Source organism: Pecten maximus, chromosome 2 (assembly GCF_902652985.1).
Source record: "Pecten maximus chromosome 2, xPecMax1.1, whole genome shotgun sequence".
NCBI classification, from domain to species: domain Eukaryota; kingdom Metazoa; phylum Mollusca; class Bivalvia; order Pectinida; family Pectinidae; genus Pecten; species Pecten maximus.
In genome coordinates, this window is record NC_047016.1 from 1,709,915 (window position 1) to 1,734,570 (window position 24,656).

The 24,656-nt window shown below is 38.3% G+C and overlaps 2 protein-coding genes across 4 annotated transcripts in view; one reads left to right on the forward strand and one right to left on the reverse strand.

The window, feature by feature from the left end:
* LOC117344522 (interferon alpha-inducible protein 27-like protein 1) lies at nt 1-21,912 on the reverse strand. 3 transcript variants are annotated; one of them, XM_033907298.1, is made up of 3 exons: nt 21,809-21,912; nt 1,622-1,696; nt 1-1,194 (listed from the first exon to the last, which is right to left on the reverse strand). In XM_033907298.1, exons 2-3 carry the CDS (start codon nt 1,683-1,685, stop codon nt 860-862), a joined length of 399 nt encoding a protein of 132 aa, XP_033763189.1. In that variant the 5' UTR covers nt 1,686-1,696; nt 21,809-21,912; the 3' UTR covers nt 1-859. The 3 variants fall into 3 exon arrangements, with proteins under 3 accessions (XP_033763189.1, XP_033763196.1, XP_033763181.1); XM_033907305.1 differs by lacking the exon at nt 21,809-21,912 and adding an exon at nt 16,399-16,504; XM_033907290.1 differs by lacking the exon at nt 21,809-21,912 and adding an exon at nt 13,210-13,327.
* The window catches only part of LOC117344541 (interferon alpha-inducible protein 27-like protein 1), a 12,507-nt gene continuing 4,232 nt past the window's right edge, over nt 16,382-24,656 (forward strand). The window contains exon 1 of the mRNA XM_033907316.1: nt 16,382-16,510. The gene's annotated coding sequence lies outside the window, so the exon portion shown is untranslated. The remainder of the gene's footprint in view (nt 16,511-24,656) is intronic.

Below are 24,656 nucleotides of genomic sequence, written 5' to 3' on the forward strand. Positions count from 1 at the left end.
AATTTCCTAAAGGCTTAAAAATAATAAATAAAGAGTGAAAACAGAGATAAAGTTAGATTTAGAGAGGGCGTGTGATAGTGCAGAGGGGGTGGGGGTAGAGATGGGATAGGAATGAGCGGGAAGTGGAGAAAGAAATTAGATAAATTCAGATTGCGAGAGGGAGATAAAAAGTAGGGTTGCAGGACAGAGGGAGGGAGAGATTAGGAAAAAGAGAGAGAAGTAGAGAAAAAACACTAAAAACTGGATAGATTGAGACGGAGAGAGAGAGATGAAAAGTGAGGTGTTAACTTGTATTGAGAGGGAGAGAGAGACAGAGAGAGAGAGAGAGAGAGAGAGAGAGAGAGAGAGAGAGAGACAGACAGACAGAGATAGACATACAGACAATCAGAGAGATACATAGTGAGACAGAGAGAGAGACAGAGAGAGAGACAGAGAGATACAGAGAGAGACATAGAGAGTCAGAAAGAGGGATCTACAGTAAGGAGTGTGTCACAAAAATATATTTCTTGTAAGCGTTCATTCTTTTGTTTTTTCTAAAAATGTCATATATATCCTATGTCTTATTTTTCCATATTTGCTGATGGTTTTCCCTTTTTTCCTTGTCATCATAGTGCTTCATTTTTATTATTTATTTATTTTCTTTTTTTTATGCATTCAATTTTTTTTTCAAATATTTGAATTAGTTCATGAATCATGAACACGGTCGTCTGATCTACTTATATCGAGCGTTCAGTTTCCGTGATGGCCGTTTAACCTGTCACCAGTCAATCAATGCTAAAAAACAAAATACAAAAACAATATCCACCTCTCGTGCTAGAAAAAGTTGCTATAAACGGGTGAGCAATCCAATAATCGGAGGTTAACGCCTTTCTTTTTCACACTCGTGAGTTTTAGGGTTACAATTGCCGCCGCTGATGACATAGGCAGTGGTTCCTGCCACGGCGCCACCTAGCGCCTGACCAGCTACTCCTACACCAGCCGCGCCTACCGACTGCATCACAGAGACGACGCTGCCTGCGGCGATACTGCCGCCATAGGTGGACATCAGGGCGGCTCCAGCAGACCCAGCGGCTGTCCCGGCGGCAGAGAATCCAAGAGCTCCTAGCCCGGCTGATATTACAAAAGGAGTCGCAGCGACACCTACTACAGTAGCTCCTCCGACAAGGGCTGCATCCGTCCAACACCAACAGGTAACTGTACAGGTACAGAAAAGGAATCATTGTTACTAAAATCGACACCAACAGGTAACTGTACAGGTACAGAAAAGGAATTATTGTTACTAAAATCGACACCAACAGGTAACTGTACAGGTACAGAAAAGGAATTACTGTTACTAAAATCGACACCAACAGGTAACTGTACAGGTACAGAAAAGGAATTACTGTTACTAAAATCAACACCAACAGGTAACTGTACAGGTACAGAAAAGGAATCATTGTTACTAAAATCAACACCAACAGGTAACTGTACAGGTACAGAAAAGGAATTACTGTTACTAAAATCGACAAAGCGAGTATGTTTTGTATGAATGAGAGACCATCTATTTTTATGAACGGACTTCATTTCTAACATCAGCTACACTGCTATCTCCTTGACTATCACATACACTTTTCACACTTACCACGACTAGGACAGACTCCAGCCAGAAGGATCAGAAATAAAATTGAGCAATGTGCCGATCTCATCGTGATGGAATCTATAGATATACAAAATAACATATTATGATTGGAATTGATAAAAACCAAGAAAATATCATAGAACATTGCTGACCATCAAACCATATTCAATGACATTATATTGATCTTTAATGAAGCAATCTGATTCATGATACAGTGAATTAAGTGTTGATAACCCTTTAACCCATGTGTAGGTACAAATTTAACATGCTATCAATGTTTATACCTTGAACATTTAGATATCTAAGTTTCTGTTTTATGATTTGTGGGAGTCGGCCTCTAAAAGATCTACATGATCAAAGAACACAAAAAGACAAATGGTTTTTATACTATAACTTAGTCGTAAGTAAATATGCTGACGAGGAATACTGCTGTGACTTATAAAACGCTTTCCAGTGTCGTTGGAAAACTTGCTCAACCTATAAATGGATATATTACTTTTCGGTACAGCGAGGCTATTTCCAAAACTCTCACTAATTAATAACCAGGGTTTAATTTTTGTCAAGATGAAACTAACTAACTAATGACTTACTGGCTGACAAAATGACTGACTAACTAATATTCTATCTGACTACGTGACTGACTGGCTGACAAAATGACTGACTAACTAATATTCTATCTAACTACGTGACTGACTCGCTGACAAAATGACTGACTAACTAATATTCTATCTAACTACGTGACTGACTCGCTGACAAAATGACTGACTAACTAATATTCTATCTAACTACGTGACTGTCTGGCTGACAAAATGACTGACTAACTAATATTCTATCTAACTACGTGACTGATTTGCTGACAAAATGACTGACTAACTAATATTCTATCTAACTACATGACTGACTGGCTGACAAAATGACTGACTAACTAATATTCTATCTAACTACGTGACTGACTCGCTGACAAAATGACTGACTAACTAATATTCTATCTAACTACGTGACTGTCTGGCTGACAAAATGACTGACTAACTAATATTCTATCTAACTACATGACTGACTGGCTGACAAAATGACTGACTAACTAATATTCTATCTAACTACGTGACTGATTTGCTGACAAAATGACTGACTAACTAATATTCTATCTAACTACATGACTGACTGGCTGACAAAATGACTGACTAACTAATATTCTATCTAACTACGTGACTGACTGGCTGACAAAATGACTGACTAACTAATATTCTATCTAACTACATGACTGACTGTCTGACAAAATGACAGACTAACTAATATTCTATCTAACTACGTGACTGACTCGCTGACAAAATGACTGACTAACTAATATTCTATCTAACTACATGACTGACTGGCTGACAAAATGACTGACTAGTAACTAATATTCTATCTAACTACGTGACTGACTCGCTGACAAAATGACTGACTAACTAGTAACTAATATTCTATCTAACTACATGACTGACTCGCTGACAAAATGACTGACTAACTAATATTCTATCTAACTACGTGACTGACTCGCTGACAAAATGACTGACTAACTAATATTCTATCTAACTACATGATTGACTGGCTGACAAAATGACTAACTAATATTCTATCTAACTACGTGACTGACTCGCTGACAAAATGACTGACTAACTAATATTCTATCTAGCTACGTGACTGACTGGCTGTCAAAATGACTGACTAACTAGTAACTAATATTCTATCTAACTACATGACTGACTGGCTGACAAAATGACTGACTAACTAATATTCTATCTAACTACATGACTGACTGGCTGACAAAATGACCGACTAACTAGTATTCTATCTAACTACATGACTGACTCGCTGACAAAATGACTGACTAACTAGTAACTAATATTCTATCTAACTACATGACTGACTCGCTGACAAAATGACTGACTAACTAATATTCTATCTAACTACGTGACTGACTGGCTGACAAAATGACTGACTAACTAATATTCTATCTAACTACGTGACTGATTTGAGGAAGACAGTAAGTCCCTACACAGATGCCTAAGGATACCTCCAAGTTTTACAAGTGTTGGTCCTAACAGCTCATCAGCTAAATATTCTACCATTGGTAGATGAGTTCAAGGTAGCGACTAAATATTCTACCTATTTCACCATTGGTAAATGAGTTCAAGGTAGCGACTAAATATTCTACCTATTTCACCATTGGTAGATGAGTTCAAGGTAGCGACTAAATATTCTACCTATTTCACCATAGGTAGATGAGTTCAAGGTAGCGAAGACAATACAGGTAATGCCTCCAGGGATAAAAAGCTCCGAAATGTTCTATCGAAACAAGAACCAGATGAAAATGCAGCGGAACAAGCAGAAATACGACTAAAACATGGGGACATTTTAGGTACAGACTTGTATGGTCTGACATTTGGTGATAAGATACTACAGACAGAGGACTTGTATGGTCTGACATCTGGTGATAAGATACTACAGACATAAAACTTGTATGGTCTGACATCTGGTGATAAGATACTACAGACAGAGGACTTGTATGGTCTGACATCTGGTGATAAGATACTACAGACAGAAGACTTGTATGGTCTGACATCTGGCGATAAGATACTACAGACAGAAGACTTGTATGGTCTGACTTATGGCGATAAGATACTACAGACAGAGGACTTTGATGGTCTGACATCTGGTGATAAGATACTACAGACAGAGGACTTTGATGGTCTGACATCTGGTAATAAGATACTACAGACAGAAGACTTGTATGGTCTGACATCTGGTGATAAGATACTACAGACAGAGGACTTGTATGGTCTGACATCTGGTGATAAGATACTACAGACAGAGGACTTTGATGGTCTGACATTTGGTGAGAAGAAACTACAGACAGAGGACTTGTATGGTCTGACATCTGGTGAGAAGAAACTACAGACAGAGGACTTGTATGGTCTGACATCTGGTGAGAAGAAACTACAGACAGAGGACTTGTATGGTCTGACATCTGGTGAGAAGAAACTACAGACAGAATACTTGTATGGTCTGACATCTGGTGATAAGAAACTACAGACAGAGGTCTTTTATGGTCTGACATATGGCGATAAGAAACTACAGACAGAAGACTTGCATTGTCTGACATATGGCGATAAGAAACTTCAGACAGTAGAATTGCAAGGTCTGACATCTGGTGATAAGATACTACAGACAGAGGACTTGTATGGTCTGACATCTGGTGATAAGATACTACAGACAGAGGACTTGTATGGTCTGACATCTGGTGATAAGATACTACAGACAGAGGACTTGTATGGTCTGACATCTGGTGATAAGATACTACAGACAGAGGACTTGTATGGTCTGACATCTGGTGATAAGATACTACAGACAGAGGACTTGTATGGTCTGACATCTGGTGATAAGATACTACAGACAGAAGACTTGTATGGTCTGACATCAAGTAATAAGATACTACAGACAGGGGACTTTGATGGTCTGACATCAAGTAATAAGATACTACAGACAGAGGACTTGTATGGTCTGACATCTGGTGATAAGATACTACAGACAGAGGACTTGTATGGTCTGACATCTGGTGATAAGATACTACAGACAGAAGACTTGTATGGTCTGACATCTGGTGATAAGAAACTACAGACAGAAGACTTGTATGGTCTGACATCTGGTGATAAGATACTACAGACAGAGGACTTGTATGGTCTGACATATGGCGATAAGATACTACAGACAGAGGACTTGTATGGTCTGACATCTGGTGATAAGATACTACAGACAGAGGACTTGTATGGTCTGACATCAAGTAATAAGATACTACAGACAGAGGACTTGTATGGTCTGACATCTGGTGATAAGATACTACAGACAGAGGACTTGTATGGTCTGACATCAAGTAATAAGATACTACAGACAGAGGACTTGTATGGTCTGACATCTGGTGATAAGATACTACAGACAGAAGACTTGTATGGTCTGACATCTGGTGATAAGATACTACAGACAGAGGACTTGTATGGTCTGACATCTGGTGATAAGATACTACAGACAGAGGACTTGTATGGTCTGACATCAAGTAATAAGATACTACAGACAGAGGACTTGTATGGTCTGACATCTGGTGATAAGATACTACAGACAGAGGACTTTGATGGTCTGACATCTGGTAATAAGATACTACAGACAGAAGACTTGTATGGTCTGACATCTGGTGATAAGATACTACAGACAGAGGACTTGTATGGTCTGACATCTGGTGATAAGATACTACAGACAGAGGACTTGTATGGTCTGACATCTGGTGATAAGATACTACAGACAGAAGACTTGTATGGTCTGACATCTGGTGATAAGATACTACAGACAGAGGACTTTGATGGTCTGACATCTGGTAATAAGATACTACAGACAGAAGACTTGTATGGTCTGACATCTGGTGATAAGAAACTACAGACAGAGGTCTTTTATGGTCTGACATCAAGTAATAAGATACTACAGACAGAGGACTTGTATGGTCTGACATCTGGTGATAAGATACTACAGACAGAGGACTTGTATGGTCTGACATCTGGTGATAAGATACTACAGACAGAGGACTTGTATGGTCTGACATATGGCGATAAGATACTACAGACAGAGGACTTGTATGGTCTGACATCTGGTGATAAGATACTACAGACAGAGGACTTGTATGGTCTGACATCTGGTGATAAGATACTACAGACAGAGGACTTGTATGGTCTGACATCTGGTGATAAGATACTACAGACAGAGGACTTGTATGGTCTGACATATGGCGATAAGATACTACAGACAGAGGACTTGTATGGTCTGACATCTGGTGATAAGATACTACAGACAGAGGACTTGTATGGTCTGACATCGGGTGATAAGATACTACAGACAGAGGACTTGTAAGGTCTGACATCTGGTGATAAGATACTACAGACAGAGGACTTTGATGGTCTGACATCTGGTGATAAGATACTACAGACAGAGGACTTGTATGGTCTGACATCTGGTGATAAGATACTACAGACAGAGGACTTGTATGGTCTGACATCAAGTGATAAGATACTACAGACAGAGGACTTGTATGGTCTGACATCAAGTAATAGGATACTACAGACAGAGGACTTGTATGGTCTGACATCTGGTGATAAGATACTACAGACAGAGGACTTGTATGGTCTGACATCTGGTGAGAAGAAACTACAGACAGAGGACTTGTATGGTCTGACATCTGGTGATAAGATACTACAGACAGAGGACTTGTATGGTCTGACATCTGGTGATAAGATACTACAGACAGGGGACTTGTATGGTCTGACATCTGGTGATAAGATACTACAGACAGAGGACTTGTATGGTCTGACATCTGGTGATAAGATACTACAGACAGAGGACTTGTATGGTCTGACATCTGGTGATAAGATACTACAGACAGAAGACTTGTATGGTCTGACATATGGCGATAAGATACTACAGACAGAGGACTTGTATGGTCTGACATCAAGTAATAAGATACTACAGACAGGGGACTTGTATGGTCTGACATATGGCGATAAGATACTACAGACAGAGGACTTGTATGGTCTGACATCAAGTAATAAGATACTACAGACAGGGGACTTGTATGGTCTGACATCTGGTGATAAGATACTACAGACAGAGGACTTGTATGGTCTGATATCTGATGATAAGATACTACAGACAGAGGACTTGTATGGTCTGACATCTGGTGATAAGATACTACAGACAGAAGACTTGTATGGTCTGACATCTGGTGATAAGATACTACAGACAGAAGACTTGTATGGTCTGACATCTGGTGATAAGATACTACAGACAGAGGACTTGTATGGTCTGACATCTGGTGATAAGATACTACAGACAGAGGACTTGTATGGTCTGACATCTGGTGATAAGATACTACAGACAGAGGACTTGTATGGTCTGACATCTGGTGATAAGATACTACAGACAGAAGACTTGTATGGTCTGACATCTGGTGATAAGTTCTACAGACAGAGGACTTGTATGGTCTGACATCTGGTGATAAGATACTACAGACAGAGGACTTGTATGGTCTGACATCTGGTGATAAGATACTACAGACAGAAGACTTGTATGGTCTGACATCTGGTGATAAGATACTACAGACAGAAGACTTGTATGGTCTGACATCTGGTGATAAGATACTACAGACAGAAGACTTGTATGGTCTGACATCTGGTGATAAGATACTACAGACAGAAGACTTGTATGGTCTGACATCTGGTGATAAGATACTACAGACAGAGGACTTGTATGGTCTGACATCTGGTGATAAGATACTACAGACAGAGGACTTGTATGGTCTGACATCTGGTGATAAGATACTACAGACAGAGGACTTGTATGGTCTGACATCTGGTGATAAGATACTACAGACAGGGGACTTGTATGGTCTGACATCTGGTGATAAGATACTACAGACAGAAGACTTGTATGGTCTGACATCTGGTGAGAAGAAACTACAGACAGAGGACTTGTATGGTCTGACATCTGGTGATAAGATACTACAGACAGAGGACTTGTATGGTCTGACATATGGCGATAAGAAACTTCAGACAGAAAACTTGTATGGTCTGACATCTGGCGATAAGAAATTTCAGACAGAAAACTTGTATGGTCTGACATCTGGTGATAAGTACTACAGACATAAAACTTGTATGGTCTGACATATGGCGATAAGAACCTTAACGGACATAGTCCCTACTGAGTTCTGTGTATGACTTGGCGCCATCACCAACAATAATTGGCGGAGGATACGGACTGACACTCAGTTTTATTTCGTCTTCATGTTATGTCGCTCTCACACAGCGTTGTTACAGAGACACGAAAAGACATGAGGGAGCTTGCTGATACGTAGGAGCAGGGAGGAACAAAATAAAGAAAGCAAGCAAGCTAGTGTTAATCTATACTCACGATAACGGAATCCATGATACAACAAAAACTGGGAAACTAGGGAGGAATTAGCTGAAAACTGTTTCCCAATCATTATCCATATCAACCAACGATTGGGTACCTCATTTGGTCAGATCCTAGGAAATGGCTATGGTGTATGGTGCTCTGGGTAGAAAGGTGTGAGGTTGAATTCAAAGGGAAGGGGCACTAGTAAGATCGCCCAGACGGAAGAAATCGCGGAGATCGGATGCCGGGGGTTTTCAGCATTAACTGTGCTACCTGTTTAATTTTGTTTATTTGATGTTTGAACTGTTGGCATATAAGATATTTACTTTTGCAGATATCGGTTATCTGTGTGCTTATCCATGAACTGTTTATCTGTATGTAAATAGCTGTTTAGCTGTGGGCATATGAACTATTTCACTGTGTACATAAGCAATTTCACTATCTGTTGACGTTTTGATACACCGCTGTCTATAGACTAGAACAACTATAAAAGTGTTGACGTTCTGATACACCACTTTTATAGGCTAGAACAACTATAAAAGTGTTGACGTTCTGATACACCACTGTCTATTGGCTAGAACAACTATAAAAGTGTTGACGTTCTGATACACCACTGTCTATTGGCTAAAACAACTATAAAAGTGTTGACGTTCTGATACACCACTGTCTATTGGCTAAAACAACTATAAAAGTGTTGACGTTCTGATACACCACTGTCTATTGGCTAGAACAACTATAAAAGTGTTGACGTTCTGATACATCACTGTCTATTGGCTAGAACAACTATACAAGTATTGACGTTCTGATACACCACTGTCTATTGGCTAAAACAACTATAAAAGTGTTGACGTTCTGATACACCACTGTCTATTGGCTAGAACAACTATAAAAGTGTTGACGTTCTGATACACCACTGTCTATTGGCTAAAACAACTATAAAAGTGTTGACGTTCTGATACACCACTGTCTATTGGCTAAAACAACTATAATAGTGCTGACGTTCTGATACACCACTGTCTATTGGCTAAAACAACTATAAAAGTGTTGACGTTCTGATACACCACTGTCTATTGGCTAGAACAACTATAAAAGTGTTGACGTTCTGATGCACCACTGTGTATTTTCACCGGAAAAAATATTATGCTTACTCTATTTTTCTTTTTTTATTTAACCTTAAGATAATTATCGTCTTATCTATCATTACAGTACGATAATGGGGTCCAAAACAAAGAGTAGCCACAGAACCTTCATATATATGGAACAATGACTTATTTACTATATTTTCTAAAGATGATCCCAGGTTCAGAGTCCTCTATTGATGACGGCAGTGTGGACTTCGATTATCAGTCTGTCAATAGCTGACAATGATGACGTGTTCTACTTTCAGTTTCGATTTCTAGATGAAATATCTTTATACCTGGTACAATTGCAGCAGTTTCGATTTCACATTAATCAAATGTAGCAGAAGACACGAGTTCGAGACTGCTTCAATTGTATAACAATAGCCGTCGACTGTGGAAAATATACTACGTATATTACGTATCAAATGTTCTTTGTTTAACTAAATTAAATATGAATTATATATTATACAGCAATCACATGTGTGATATGCGCTTCTGGTGTGTTATACTGGAATGGTAGCTTGCAGAGAGGGCGGTCTTGTATAGATATACATGTGATAAAAAGACACAAATGTGCAATGTACATGCAATTCTGAAATATATTTCGAAAGAGTGGTATATAATATCGCTAGGGAAAACCTGAATCTGTACCTAAAATCAACAAAATCTAGAAAAAAGCATATTATGCATATATGGTTATTGTGTATCACTGATAAAATAAATCACACTGTAATGAAATAGACCACACAGTAATGAAATAGACTACACAGTTATGAAATAGACCACACAGTAATGCAATAGACCGAACAGTAATGAAATAGAACACACAATAATGAAATAGACCACACAATAATGAAATAGACCACACAGTAATGAAATAGACCACACAGTAATGCAATAGACCACACAGTAATGAAATAGAACACACAGTAATGAGATAGATAAGACAGTAATGAAATAGAACACACAGTAATGAAATAGAACACACAGTAATGAGATAGACCAGACAGTAATGAAATAGACCACGCAGTAATGAAAAAGACCAGACAGTAATGAAATAGACCACACAGTAATGAAATAGACCACGCAGTAATGAAATAGAACACACAGTAATGAAATAGAACACACAGTAATGAAATAGAACACACAGTAATGAAATAGAACACACAGTAATGAAATAGACCACACAGTAATGAAATAGACCACACAGTAATTAAATAGAACACACAGTAATGAAATAGAACACACAGTAATGCAATAGACCGGACAGTAATGAAATAGACCACACAGTAATGAAATAGAACACACAGTAATGAAATAACCACGCAGTAATGAAATAGACCACACAGTAATGAAATAGAACACACAGTAATGAAATAGACCACGCAGTAATGAAATAGACCACACAGTAATGAAATAGAACACACAGTAATGAAATAGACCATACAGTAATGAAATAGAACACACAGTAATGAAATAGAACACACAGTAATGCAATAGACCGGACAGTAATGAAATAGACCACGCAGTAATGAAATAGACCACACAGTAATGAAATAGACCACGCAGTAATGAAATAGACCACACAGTAATGAAATAGACCACGCAGTAATGAAATAGAACACACAGTAATGAAATAGAACACACAATAATGCAATAGACCGGACAGTAATGAAATAGACCACACAGTAATAAAATAGACCACGCAGTAATGAAATAGACCACACAGTAATGAAATAGACCACGCAGTAATGAAATAGACCACACAGTTATGAAATAGACCACACAGTAATGAAATAGACCGCATAATAATGAAACAGACCACACAGTAATGAAATACACCAGACAGTAATGAAATAGACCGCACAGTAATGAAATAGAACACACTGTCATGAAATAGACCACACAGTAATGAAATAGATCGGACAGTAATGAAATAGACCACACAGTAATGAAATAGACAACACAGTAATGAAATAGACCACACAGTAATGAAATAGATCACACAGCAATAAAATATACCACAAAATAATGAAATAGATTAGACAGTAATGAAATAGACCACACAATAATGAAATAGACCACACAGTTATGACCACACAAAAAATACCAAAGGCTGTCTTTGTTTCACACTTTTCCATAAAATAAGTTTGTAATCATAACTTTACTGAAAAACGTGTGTAGATATAAAAAGAAATAAAATAATCAAGCACAATGATGAGAACAAATTGAGATGATATCAGCAAAAGCATCACACGAAAAAAAAAGGAAAGATAGATACTAAACATTCTACGTACATTGTAAGTGTGTGTAGACATAATTGAATGTATGCGTTAACTGTCAGTGCGTATGTACTCGTGGTTGAGGGAGTGACTGCCTGGTGTATTTGGCTTTGAATTATCTTTGTACTTTTTCTTACATGTCTATCTAAGTATGTCGCTGTCCTTCGTGAGCGTATGCAATTTTTTCCCCATCTGCATGTCAGTGAAGTACGCAGTGTTTCTGTTTTTGTATGTGATGATTGTTTTAGCTGTCAGTCTGTGTATATCTAGTTGTTTGTATGATTGTATTGAAGAATGTGTATGTACTTATGAAAGGACATGTATATTTGTGTTTATATCCACTTTCCGTATCAGTCTGCATTTTTTTCCGTACCATGTGCATGTGTGAGGGAGTGTGAGGGTATGCTTTTGAAAGGACGAATGTTTGTATGTAAGATTGTACGTAAGTATACATTGTACAAGTACGAACAGGTATTTATGAAAATTTATGAAAATATATTACATAGGAACAGATGCCGTGTTGTTGCTGGCTGATAGGTTGCATTGACCGGCTCTGAGTGCTTAAAAAAAAAAAAAAAAAAATCCTGTATTTTCACCGAAAATAATAGCAATATTATGGTTACTTTATTGTTCTCTGTTTTATTTGACCTTAAGATAATTATCATCTAAAGGTGCTTTAGATTGTTACACAGTTCATGTCTCGTCGTTATATTAACATGGGTGTGAATGTTATCAGTAATATAACCTTGTATTTTAATACTCGTACCGGGTGGATTGGATTTTAAATGAGTATTGTCGGTGTACAATTATGAATAAATCACTTTATACTGAAATTATCAGTTCTCCTTTGGACTTAATTCTAACCCAAAATGTAGACAAGGAACTATTTTCATGGAGACTCTTATAAAAGAATAGCAAGTGTTGCGGAAGAAGCCAATGAAAGAAAAGTCAATTATCCAAATCAGATGAAAGGTAGTGCCAAGGGAAACAAAACACATTAACATTGAGTAGCTTGTGCGTCATATATTTTTTCGTTGAAATAATAGAAAAACATCCTCATATGTGTGTATTTGTCTTCTTTACTTTACCTTACTAAATGTCTAGTATCTGTGAATGGTATTACAATACGATGATGGGGTCCCCGATAAATTATTGGCTAAAACAAAGAGTAGCCACAGAACCTTCATAGATATGAGACAATGAGATATTTACTTACAGTCTCTCCCAGGAATGTCTTTGTTGAGGAGAACTGGGACCCCCGATGTATGAATGTTTTATAGATGAACCCTGGTTCAGAGTCCAACATTGATGACTGCAGTGTGGACTTCGATTATCAGTCTGTCAATAGCTGACAATGATGACGTGTTCTACTTTCTGTTTTGATTTCTAGATGTAATACCGTTATACCCGGTACAATTGCAGCAGTTTCGATTTCACATTAATTAAATGTAGCAGAAGACGTGAGCTCGAAACTTCTTCAATTGTATAACAATAGCCGTCGAATGTGGAAAATATACTACGTATATTACGTATCAAATGTTCTTTGTTTAACTAAATTAAATATGAATTGTATATTATACAGCAATCACATGTGAGATATGCGCTTCTGGTGTGATATATCTGAGATGGCAGCTTGCAGAGAGGGCGGTCTTGTATAGATATATACATGTGATAAAAAGACACAAATATGCAATCTACATGCAATTCTGAAATATATTTCGAAAGAGTGGTATATCATATCGCTAGGGAAAACCTGAATCTGTACCTAAAATCAACAATTTTGCATATATGGTTAATGTGTATCACTGATAAAATAAATCACACTGCAATGAAATAGACCACACAGTAATGAAATAGACCACACAGTAATGAAAAGACAACACAGTAATGAAATAGACCACAAAGTAATGAAATAGACCACAAAGTAATGAAATAGAACACACAGTAGTGAAATAGGCCACACAGTAATGATATAGACCACGCAGTAATGAAATAGACCACAAAGTAATGAAATAGACCACACAGTAATGAAATAGGCCACACAGTAATGATATAGACCACACAGTAATGAAAAAGAACACGCTGTAATGAAATAAGCAACACAGTCACACTGTAATGAAGTAGAACACACAGTAATGAAATAGACCACAAAGTAATGAAATAGAACACACAGTAATGAAATGGACCACACAGTAATGAAATAGACCACACAGTAATGAAATAGACCACACAGTAATGAAAAAGAACACGCTGTAATGAAATAAGCCACACAGTCACACTGTAATGAAGTAGAACACACAGTAATGAAATAGAACACACAGTAATGGAATAGACCACATAGTAATGGAATAGACCACACAGTAATGAAATAGGCCACACAGTCACACAGTAATGAAATATACCACACAGTAATGAAATAGACCACACAGTAATGAAATAGAACACATAGTAATGAAATAGACCAAACCGTAATGAAATAGGCCACACAGTAATGAAATAGACCGAACAGTAATGAAATAGACCACACAGTAATGAAATAGACCCCACGATAATGAAATAAACCACACGATAATGAAATAAACCATACAGTAATGAAATATACCATACAGTAATGAAAAAGACCAAACCGTAATAAAATAGACCACACAGTAATGAACAAGAACACACTGTAATGAAATAGACCACACAGTAATGAAATAGATCAGACAGTAATGAAATAGACCACACAGTAATGAAAAAGACCAAACCGTAATAAAATAGACCACACAGTAATGAAATAGACCACACAGTAATGAAATAGATCACACAGTCACACAGTAATGAAATAGGCCACAAAGTAATGAAATAGACCACAAAGTAATGAAATAGACCACACAGTAAATGAAATAGACCGGACAGTAATGAAATAGACCACACAGTAATGAAATAGACCACACAGTAATGAAATAGATCAGACAGTAATGAAATAGATCACACAGTAATGAAATAGACCACACAGTAATGAAATAGATCAGACAGTAATGAAATAGACCACAAAGTAATGAAATAGATCACACAGTAATGAAATAGATCACACAGTAATGAAATAGACCACACAGTAATGAAATAGATCAGACAGTAATGAAATAGATCACACAGTAATGAAATAGACCACACGATAATGAAATAGACCACACAGTAATGAAATAGAACACACAGTAATGAAATAGAACACACAGCAATGAAAAAGACCAAACAGTAATGAAATATACCAGACTATAATAAAATAGGCCACACAGTAATGAAATAGAACACACAGTAATGAAATAGAATACACAGTAATGAAATAGACCACACACTAATGAAATAGACCAAACCGTAATAAAATAGGCCACACAGTAATGAAATAGACCACACAGTAATGAAATAGACCACAAAGTAATGAAATAGACCACACAGTAAGGAAATAGATCAGACAGTAATGAAATAGACCAGACAGTAAGGAAATAGATCAGACAGTAATGAAATAGACCACACAGTAAGGAAATAGATCAGACAGTAATGAAATAGACCAAACAGTAATGAAATAAACCACACAGTATGTTATAGACAACACAGTAATGAAATAGATCACACAGTCCCACAGTAATGTTATTTTGTTTCCGAAATGAGATTGTTGGATGTGCAGTTTAGTTCTGTTTTATATCATAATCATACATGAACTTCTTCATATAATTTCAGAGTTACTAGATGACACAACGGCAATACGATTAAGTTTCATGTTATCGAGTTAAACGGGTTGACAGTAAGTCAGTTTGAGTTTATAAATAATATTATTTCTGGTGTCAAGTAGAAAAGAAATTATCATTATCTCCTGCTTCATACTAACATTGCTTCATAGTTTCATAACAAAATGTTCATCAGCATAAATATACATAATTTAACCTTGACCCGGTGACCTTGACCTTTGATCAGTTGACCCATTGTTCAATTACAACTTTTTGCTTCGTTATGTGGTAAAAAACAAGTTCAATCAGAGGAGAAATACAAAATTTGTCCTTCCTCTTTGTACCTAATGACCTGGATCATTGACCTTTGATATTGACCTTTTTTGGAAACTGAAAATTTTGATCATAAATACTTATGTTAACAGCAGGGAGCGAAAAAAGCAGGGAACGAAATTTGTAAACTGACAGACAGCTAGACAGACAGCAGACAGACGGACAGACTCTTCGATACGGAGTATGAATTAAACGACGACAACCTCATACACATTGTTTTTAGTTATTGGTTAGAAATAAGAATAGCCACAGTCAATCTACACGTGCAAACCTGAAATCAAAACCATTTCGATTATTCCAAGAATTACGCTTTCGTTTTTGGAAATCAAACAAAACAGAAAGTAAAACGTGTCATCAAAACGAACCAATGAGAGACTGCCAGGTAGATTCAGTCGATGTGGCAACTATCGATATAGGTACTCAGCAACTCTGTCCTATTCCAGATACAAGACCGCCCTGTGTAGGGATTTCTGAAATGTGAGTATTGTTATATAGTAGTTTTAGGATTGTCACAGTACTCAGACTATTTTCAGGGGGAATCATCGTTTTATTTAATATGCCTTAAAACAATTTATTGATGTAAGACTTTTTAAAATCAATGGTTATTAGGCTACCGAATATCAACACAACGGGACCAGTATAAACCAAAATGTCCAGAAAATGGCCAACTTTGTGGTACATTATTCTAACACTACTTACAGTTTATTGACGACCTACAGCTGTAAGTGACACGCAGCCAAACTAAACTACAGGCTATAGTTATGTTCGGAATCGATATCACAAAGTTTTTACATTATGATATTTTAGGTAAATGAGGCGCCTTCCTTTCTCTGATGGGTGTTGGGGCTGAGATTGCTTAGAATCTCTTTGAGATAATTCAACTTCTGTATATGATATCCTCGAATTCAACACAAAAATATCATATGATACGATGAAAAATGACAATTTATACAGCAATTTTATCTAATTTAATTCTATTTTATTTTATTTAACAATTAGATACTATATAATATAAGTTGGTCTTCTTCTTCATATGTGTTTATTAGTTCAATACATGTATACACACTATGTACAAAATATAACATCCTCAAGTAGTGGTCAGCCTTGCGGCCAGCGGCCAGCTTGAGTGCCAAACCAAAGACTCCATTTCCGCTATCTTTACAGGAATTAAATACACCGATTGACAATTTCCTATAACAGACAGTTACCTAATACCTATACATGGAACTCGTAGGCCACTAATCTCTTACATAACATGTCTGGTAAGTCCTATATCAGACAGTTACCTAATACCTATACATGGAACTCGTAGGCCACTAATCTCTTACATAACATGTCTGGTAAATTGTATGGCAGGTGACCAGCCTTTATACATGATTAAGTAGGTATATACTTAAGCTTAGTAGCTGACACAGTCTGTCTCATAAATGGGCTAACATATTTAGCTAAATTGTATTTTTGAAATTATAAATAAAACTATTTTTCGGTTCAACTATAACACTACATTGATTTCTATTTCGAACTGTATATTTTTTATATATTGACTAATGTGTTACTGTGTTGAAAGGAACAGTTTCTAATCTAAAAGTCTTATAAATCTCCGTAATATTTAAGCAATGAACAGTGGTTTTAATGTTATTATAGTCGATATGGAATCAAGATGTATGGTTGGCAAAAGGCATGGGAACCCTGACGGGTATGGTGGGCAAATGTAGCATGGGAACCCGAACGGGTATGGTGGGCAAATGAAGCATGGAAACCCGAACGGGTATGGTGGGCAAATGTAGCATGTGAACCAAACGGGTATGGTGGGCAAATGTAGCATGGGAACCAAACGGGTATGGTGGACAAATGTAGCATGGGAACCCTAACGGGTATGGTTGGCAAATGTAGCATGGAAACCCTGACGTGTATGGTGGGCAAATGCAGCATGGGAACCAAACGGGTATGGTTGGCAAATGTAGCATGGGAACCAAACGGGTATGGTTGGCAAATGTAGCATGGAAACCCTGACGTGTATGGTGGGCAAATGTAGCATGGGAACCAAACGTGTATGGTGGGAAAATGTAGCATGAGAACCCTAAAGTGTAATGTGGGCAAATGTAGCATGGGAACCCTAACGGGTATGGTGGGCAAATGTAGCATGGAAACCCTGACGTGTATGGTGGACAAATGTAGCATGGGAACCGAACGGGTATGGTGGGCAAATGTAGCATGGAAACCCGAACGGGTATGGTGGGCAAATGTAGCATGGAAACCCGAACGGGTATGGTGGGCAAATGTAGCATGGGAACCCGAACGGGTATGGTGGGCAAAATGTAGCATGGGAACCAAACGGGTATGGTGGGAAATGTAGCATGGAAACCCTGACGTGTATGGTGGGCAAATGTAGCATGGAACCAAACGTGTATGGTGGGCAAATGTAGCATGGAAACCCTAAAGTGTATGGTGGGCAAATGTATCATGGGAACCCTAACGTGTATGTTGGGCAAATGTAGCATGGAAACCCGAACGGGTATGGTGGGCAAATGTAGCATGGAAACCAAACGTGTATGGTGGGCAAATGTAGCATGGGAACCCTAACGGGTATGGTGGGCAAATGTAGCATGGAAACCCGAACGGGTATGGTGGGTGGGAACCCTAACGGGTGCCCATGCTACATTTGCCCACCATACATCTAACGGGTTCCCATGCGTCATTTGCCCAGCATACATCTTGCTTCCATATCGACTATAACAACATTAAAACCACTGTCCCATACTTATATTTACATTGTCTTACCATTTTCGTCAACTTTGAAAGTAATTAAACCAACAGAAAAAGTACCGCCTTTTTAATGTCACATGACCCACCAGGTGTTATAGCCTGAGGCCCTGGGTGTTATAGGCGTATGGTGGCAACTGCCTCTTAGCATTGTGTCAATGGGGAAATGCGAAGCAAATGTAAATATAGATAAATGTCAACACAGTTGTTTCATTCATGGACGGATTGTTAAAACTTCCAACCTATTATGAATGAAAGGAATTTCAGTTTTGATATTGTCAGAACCAAACTGTCAATCATTTTGATAATGATCAGAACTGAACCGTCAATCATTTTGTATGGTCAAATGTAACTGGAATCCATTGATATGGTCATAGTGGAACTAATCATTTGATGGAAAAACCCAAAGTGTTAGGGTGGCAATAATGTAGCATGATAGGTCCATAATGCTCTCATATCGACTATAGCATACTTTAAAAACTGTCCTATAATTTGAATTGGTCTAACCATTCTCAACATTGATATGAAAGTAATTCAATCAAACAGAACAAATGTCCTCTTTTATATGTCAATGAACCCAGGTGTATATGGGCCCTGGTGTAACTGATGTCAATCATGTACTTGGTCTAACCACTGTGTCAATGGGGAAATGCGGAGCAAATGTAAATATAGATAAATGTCAACACAGTTGTTTTATTCATGGACGGATTGTTAAAACTTCTAACCTATTAAATGATGAAAGGAATTTAAGTTTTGATATTGTCAGAACCAAACTGTCAATCATTTTGATAATGATCAGAACTGAACCGTCAATCATTTTGTTATTGGTCGGAACTGAACTGTCAATCATTTTGACATTGGTCTGAACTGAACTGTCTATCATTTTGATATTGGTCAGAACCTAAATGTCAATCATTTTGATATTGGTCATAACTGAACCTTCAGTTATTTTGGTACTGGTCAGAACTGAACTGTCAATCATGTTTCATATTGGTCTGAAATGAACTGTCAATCATTTTGATATTGGTCTAAGCTCAACTGTCAATCATTTCGATATTGGTCAGAACTTAAATGTCAATCATTTTGACATTGGTCATAACTGAACTGTCAATAATTTTGATATTGGCCATAACTGAACTCTCAATCATTTTGACATTGGTCTAAACTCTACTGTCAATCATTTTGATATTGGTCAGAACTTAAATGTCAATCATTTTGATATTGGTCAGAACTTAAATGTCAATCATTTTGATATTGGTCATAATAAAACTATCTATGATTTTGATATTGGTCATAATAAAACTATCTATGATTTTGATATTGGTCAGAACTGAACTCTCAATCATTTTGACATTGGTCTAAACTCAACTGTCAATCATTTTGATATTGGTCAGAACTTAAATGTCAATCATTTTGATATTGGTCGGAACTTAAAATGTCAATAATTTTGATATTGGTCATAACTGAACTCTCAATCATTTTGACATTGGTCTGAACTGAAGTGTCAATCATTTTGACATTGGTCTGAACTGAACTGTCTATCATTTTGACATTGGTCTGAACTGAACTGTCTATCATTTTGACATTGGTCAGAACTGAAGTGTCAATCATTTTGACATTGGTCTGAACTGAAGTGTCAATCATTTTGACATTGGTCTGAACTGAAGTGTCAATCATTTTGACATTGGTCTGAACTGAACTGTCAATCATTTTGATACTGGTCGGAACTACACTGATTTTTTCCTGCTAATCTAGAGACATTGATACCCGGATTCTCCACCGATTGAATTTCCCAATGAGTCTTACCGGTACAATGAGTGCTACCTCTTGAGTGGGAGAATTGACTCGGCGACTTAGATTAATATCTGCTGCAAAACGTTATGCAATGACAGTAATGGCCAAGTACGCGAATGTCTTAAAGTCGAGGGAAATTTCAAATCAAATTAAATCGTATGTTTTATTTATAGTCGGTACATGTCAAAACAAATCAACATAAGTCCTATTGATTCCTACAGAAAAGGACATGCGCAGTTGTACAATAGATAAAACATAATAAAACATAATAAAACATAATTAAACATACTGTAGAAGATATTGAATGGTTTTCCGTTGAATTTTCACGAGTGCGAAGCATGAGTGAAACATATCGATATCTTCTGTCATACGATTGTAATATATGTTATATTCAACGGGAATCCATAAATGTTTAAGAACATACACGTGGTGCAGTATCTCATTGATTTGAATTGTGTAAATAAGCTCTGACAGCAGACAGGTATGGATGAAAGACACCATCAAAGAAGTCACCGCGTTGGGAATAAAATATTCCCGCGGTTCGATAGGTATAGCGGGACTAATTTGTCTCTGTCGGCACGGTTGTGCAGATGTTGCACGTGCGGTGACGTCACAGTGGCCTTCGTGTATCGGGTACACAGGTGTGTGTGTCATTCCTAGCCGCCGTGCCGTACTATACGGTCATGCTATTTTATTAAGTTTCGTTGTTGTTGATGGTTTATTATAATTCAGTATCATTTTTGGTGATATATGGTGTGTGTTCTGTATTCACATGATATAGGGTTTATTCGTCGGGCCTATTAAAAATCCAGAAATTGAGATCTTAAGCATTGAGGGATGGTGCACCTCCTGCTATCCTGCATTACAGGAGTTTCAGGTTGGGTGGCTCGCTTGGTTTCATTTAGGCCATTATGTTAAAAATTGTATCAGTATTTGTAAATAATCATGATTGCAGATTTGTTCTTCATGGAATTGTCAGAGGATTTTCATTATACACGTGTATTGTTAGGTATCGTACCATTCATACTGATACTGTTTTTGAATAAACACCGGCTACGGCTATACACGGCGGGCTAGTCGGTATACAAGGCGGGCTAGTCGGTACACGGCGGGCTAGTCGGCAAATGGTATTTGCGTGTTTGTTGTTGCATTAAGTAGATAGAGAGGAGACTGCATGTTTCTCGCAATGAGCTTGGAAAGAGCTGGGAGTATACTTACCGGTCTGTAGTTTCCTTTGTCAAATGTACAGTTCTTTTTGTGTCAGCATGACTTGTGCTGTTTTCAGTGTATCGTGCAGTGTTGATGTGGTTAGAGAGATATTTACGTAGTGACCAGGTTGATGTGGTTAGAGAGATATTTACGTAGTGACCAGGTGGATGTGGTTAGAGAGATATTTACGTAGTGACCAGGTTGATGTGGTTAGAGAGATATTTACGTAGTGACCAGGTTGATGATGTAGGGTTCAGCTAGTCTTAATAGTTTTTGTGAAATGTTGTCATGGCCTGTAGCTGTTAGGACTGATGTTGTTGATTTGTTTATGACATTTTCATCTATAGGTATAAATGTGAGTTTTGTAGTATGTTGCTTGTTTCGACTATAACTTGTAGACTGGGCACGAGTCATCCATTTGGAGTCTGTCAGACCCTGTCTTTTGCTCCATTTACAAAATAAATGTTATTAAATATGTTAGCTACCTTAATCTGTTCATTTACTTATGTTCGTGATCTTTCGGTCTGATGCAGTGATCATACGACGTTGAGGTATCCACTATTATGAACATTGGTTGGTTGACGTTTACGTACAGGTAATGGCGTTTTAGGGACATTTCTATCAATATAGAATCATTTATCAACATTTTACATCATTTCTAGGTCAGCTGACAAGAACCACAATGACCTACGAGGGATGATTGATTAGTTGTGAGCCTCGTATTAAAGGAGGTACTCAGGGATGTTCTTTTAGGTTCTACTATTCACTGACTTTATAGGGCATTTCCAGGAAAGAGTACATTCCATTCTGACCGAGGATCTTGCAATGAACAAGATTTCGGCCCGATGGGTACCAAGACTTCTGACAGTTGATCAAAAGCACACTAGTCGCACATTATCGCGTACTAATCTTAACCTTTCTTTAGAGATTTGTCACTATGGATAAAACATGGGTCCTTCATGTTATCCCAGAGTCAAAATAACAACCGATAGAATGGCAGCACCCTGGCCCTCGCTAGAGAAGGCAAAAAACCGTTTAATTAGCTGGGAAGGTTATGGCCTCGGTTTTCTGGGGTGCAGATGGTATTCTGCTGATAGATGATCTCCAAAAGGGACGAACAATCAATGGCTGATACTATGCTTTACTTCTGAGGTAGTTACGGGAAAATATTAAACTTAAGCGCCGCGAAAGGCTCACTAAAGGTATGTTATTACGTCAGGATAGTGCTCCTGTTCACAAGTCTGTCATTGCCATGGCTGTCATTCACGATTGTGGCTTTAAATTGATTGAGCATACGATTTATTCACCAGAACTCCCTCCGTCAGACTTTCATCTATTTCCGAAACTGAAACAAGCTATTTCAGGCACCCGCATTAAGTCCAACGATGACGTCATACATGCAGTTGATGACTTTCTGAACAGCCAAGAAAAGGAGTTCTATAAAAGAGGCTTTGCGGCTCTAAATTCATTACATATCATATGAGGACGGGTGTGTAGGGGGACAGTAACAGACAGTATTATATGAGGACGGGTGTGTAGGGGGACAGTAACAGTCAGTATTATATGAGGACGGGTGTCTAGGGGGACAGTAACAGTCAGTATCATATGAGGACGGGTGTGTAGGGGACGGTAACAGTCAGTATCATATGAGGACGGGTGTCTAGGGGGACAGTAACAGACAGTATTATATGAGGACGGGTGTGTAGGGGGACGGTAACAGTCAGTATCATATGAGGACGGGTGTGTAGGGGGACGGTAACAGTCAGTATTACATGAGGACGGGTGTGTAGGGGGACGGTAACAGTCAGTATCATATGAGGACGGGTGTGTAGGGGGACGGTAACAGTCAGTATTATATGAGGACGGGTGTCTAGAGGGACAGTAACAGTCAGTATTATATGAGGACGGGTGTGTAGGGGGACAGTAACAGTCAGTATCATATTGAGACGGGTGTGTAGGGGGACGGTAACAGTCAGTATTATATGAGGACGGGTGTCTAGAGGGACAGTAACAGTCAGTATTATATGAGGACGAGTGTGTAGGGGGACAGTAACAGTCAGTATTATATGAGGACGGGTGTGTAGGGGGACAGTAACAGACAGTATTATATATGAGGACGGGTGTGTAGGGGGACAGTAACAGTCAGTATCATATGAGGAGGGTGTGTAGGGGGGACAGTAACAGACAGTATTATATGAGGACGGGTGTGTAGGGGGACAGTAACAGTCAGTATCATATGAGGACGGGTGTCTAGGGGGACAGTAACAGACAGTATTATATGAGGACGGGTGTGTAGAGGGACAGTAACAGTCAGTATTATATGAGGACGGGTGTGTAGGGGGACAGTAACAGACAGTATTATATGAGGACGGGTGTGTAGGGGGACAGTAACAGACAGTATTATATGAGGACGGGTGTGTAGGGGACAGTAACAGTCAGTATTATATGAGGACGGGTGTGTAGGGGGACAGTAACAGACAGTATTATATGAGGACGGGTGTGTAGGGGGACAGTAACAGTCAGTATCATATGAGGACGGGTGTGTAGGGGGACAGTAACAGACAGTATTATATGAGGACGGGTGTGTAGGGGGACAGTAACAGTCAGTATCATATGAGGACGGGTGTCTAGGGGGACAGTAACAGACAGTATTATATGAGGACGGGTGTGTAGGGGGACAGTAAAAGACAGTACCATATGAGGACGGGTGTCTAGGGGGACAGTAACAGACAGTATCATATGAGGACGGGTGTGTAGGGGGACAGTAACAGACAGTATCATATGAGGACGGGTGTCTAGGGGGACAGTAACAGACAGTATCATATGAGGACGGGTGTCTAGGGGGACAGTAACAGTG

Excerpts from the sequence above, each read along its gene's own strand:
- LOC117344522 (XM_033907298.1), bottom strand. The coding sequence starts at position 1,685 with ATGAGATCGGCACATTGCTCAATTTTATTTCTGATCCTTCTGGCTGGA. Across the intron at positions 1,195-1,621 it reads TGGAGTCTGTCCTAGTCGTG|TTACCTGTTGGTGTTGGACG; the intron begins GTAAGTGTGAAA and ends GTACCTGTACAG.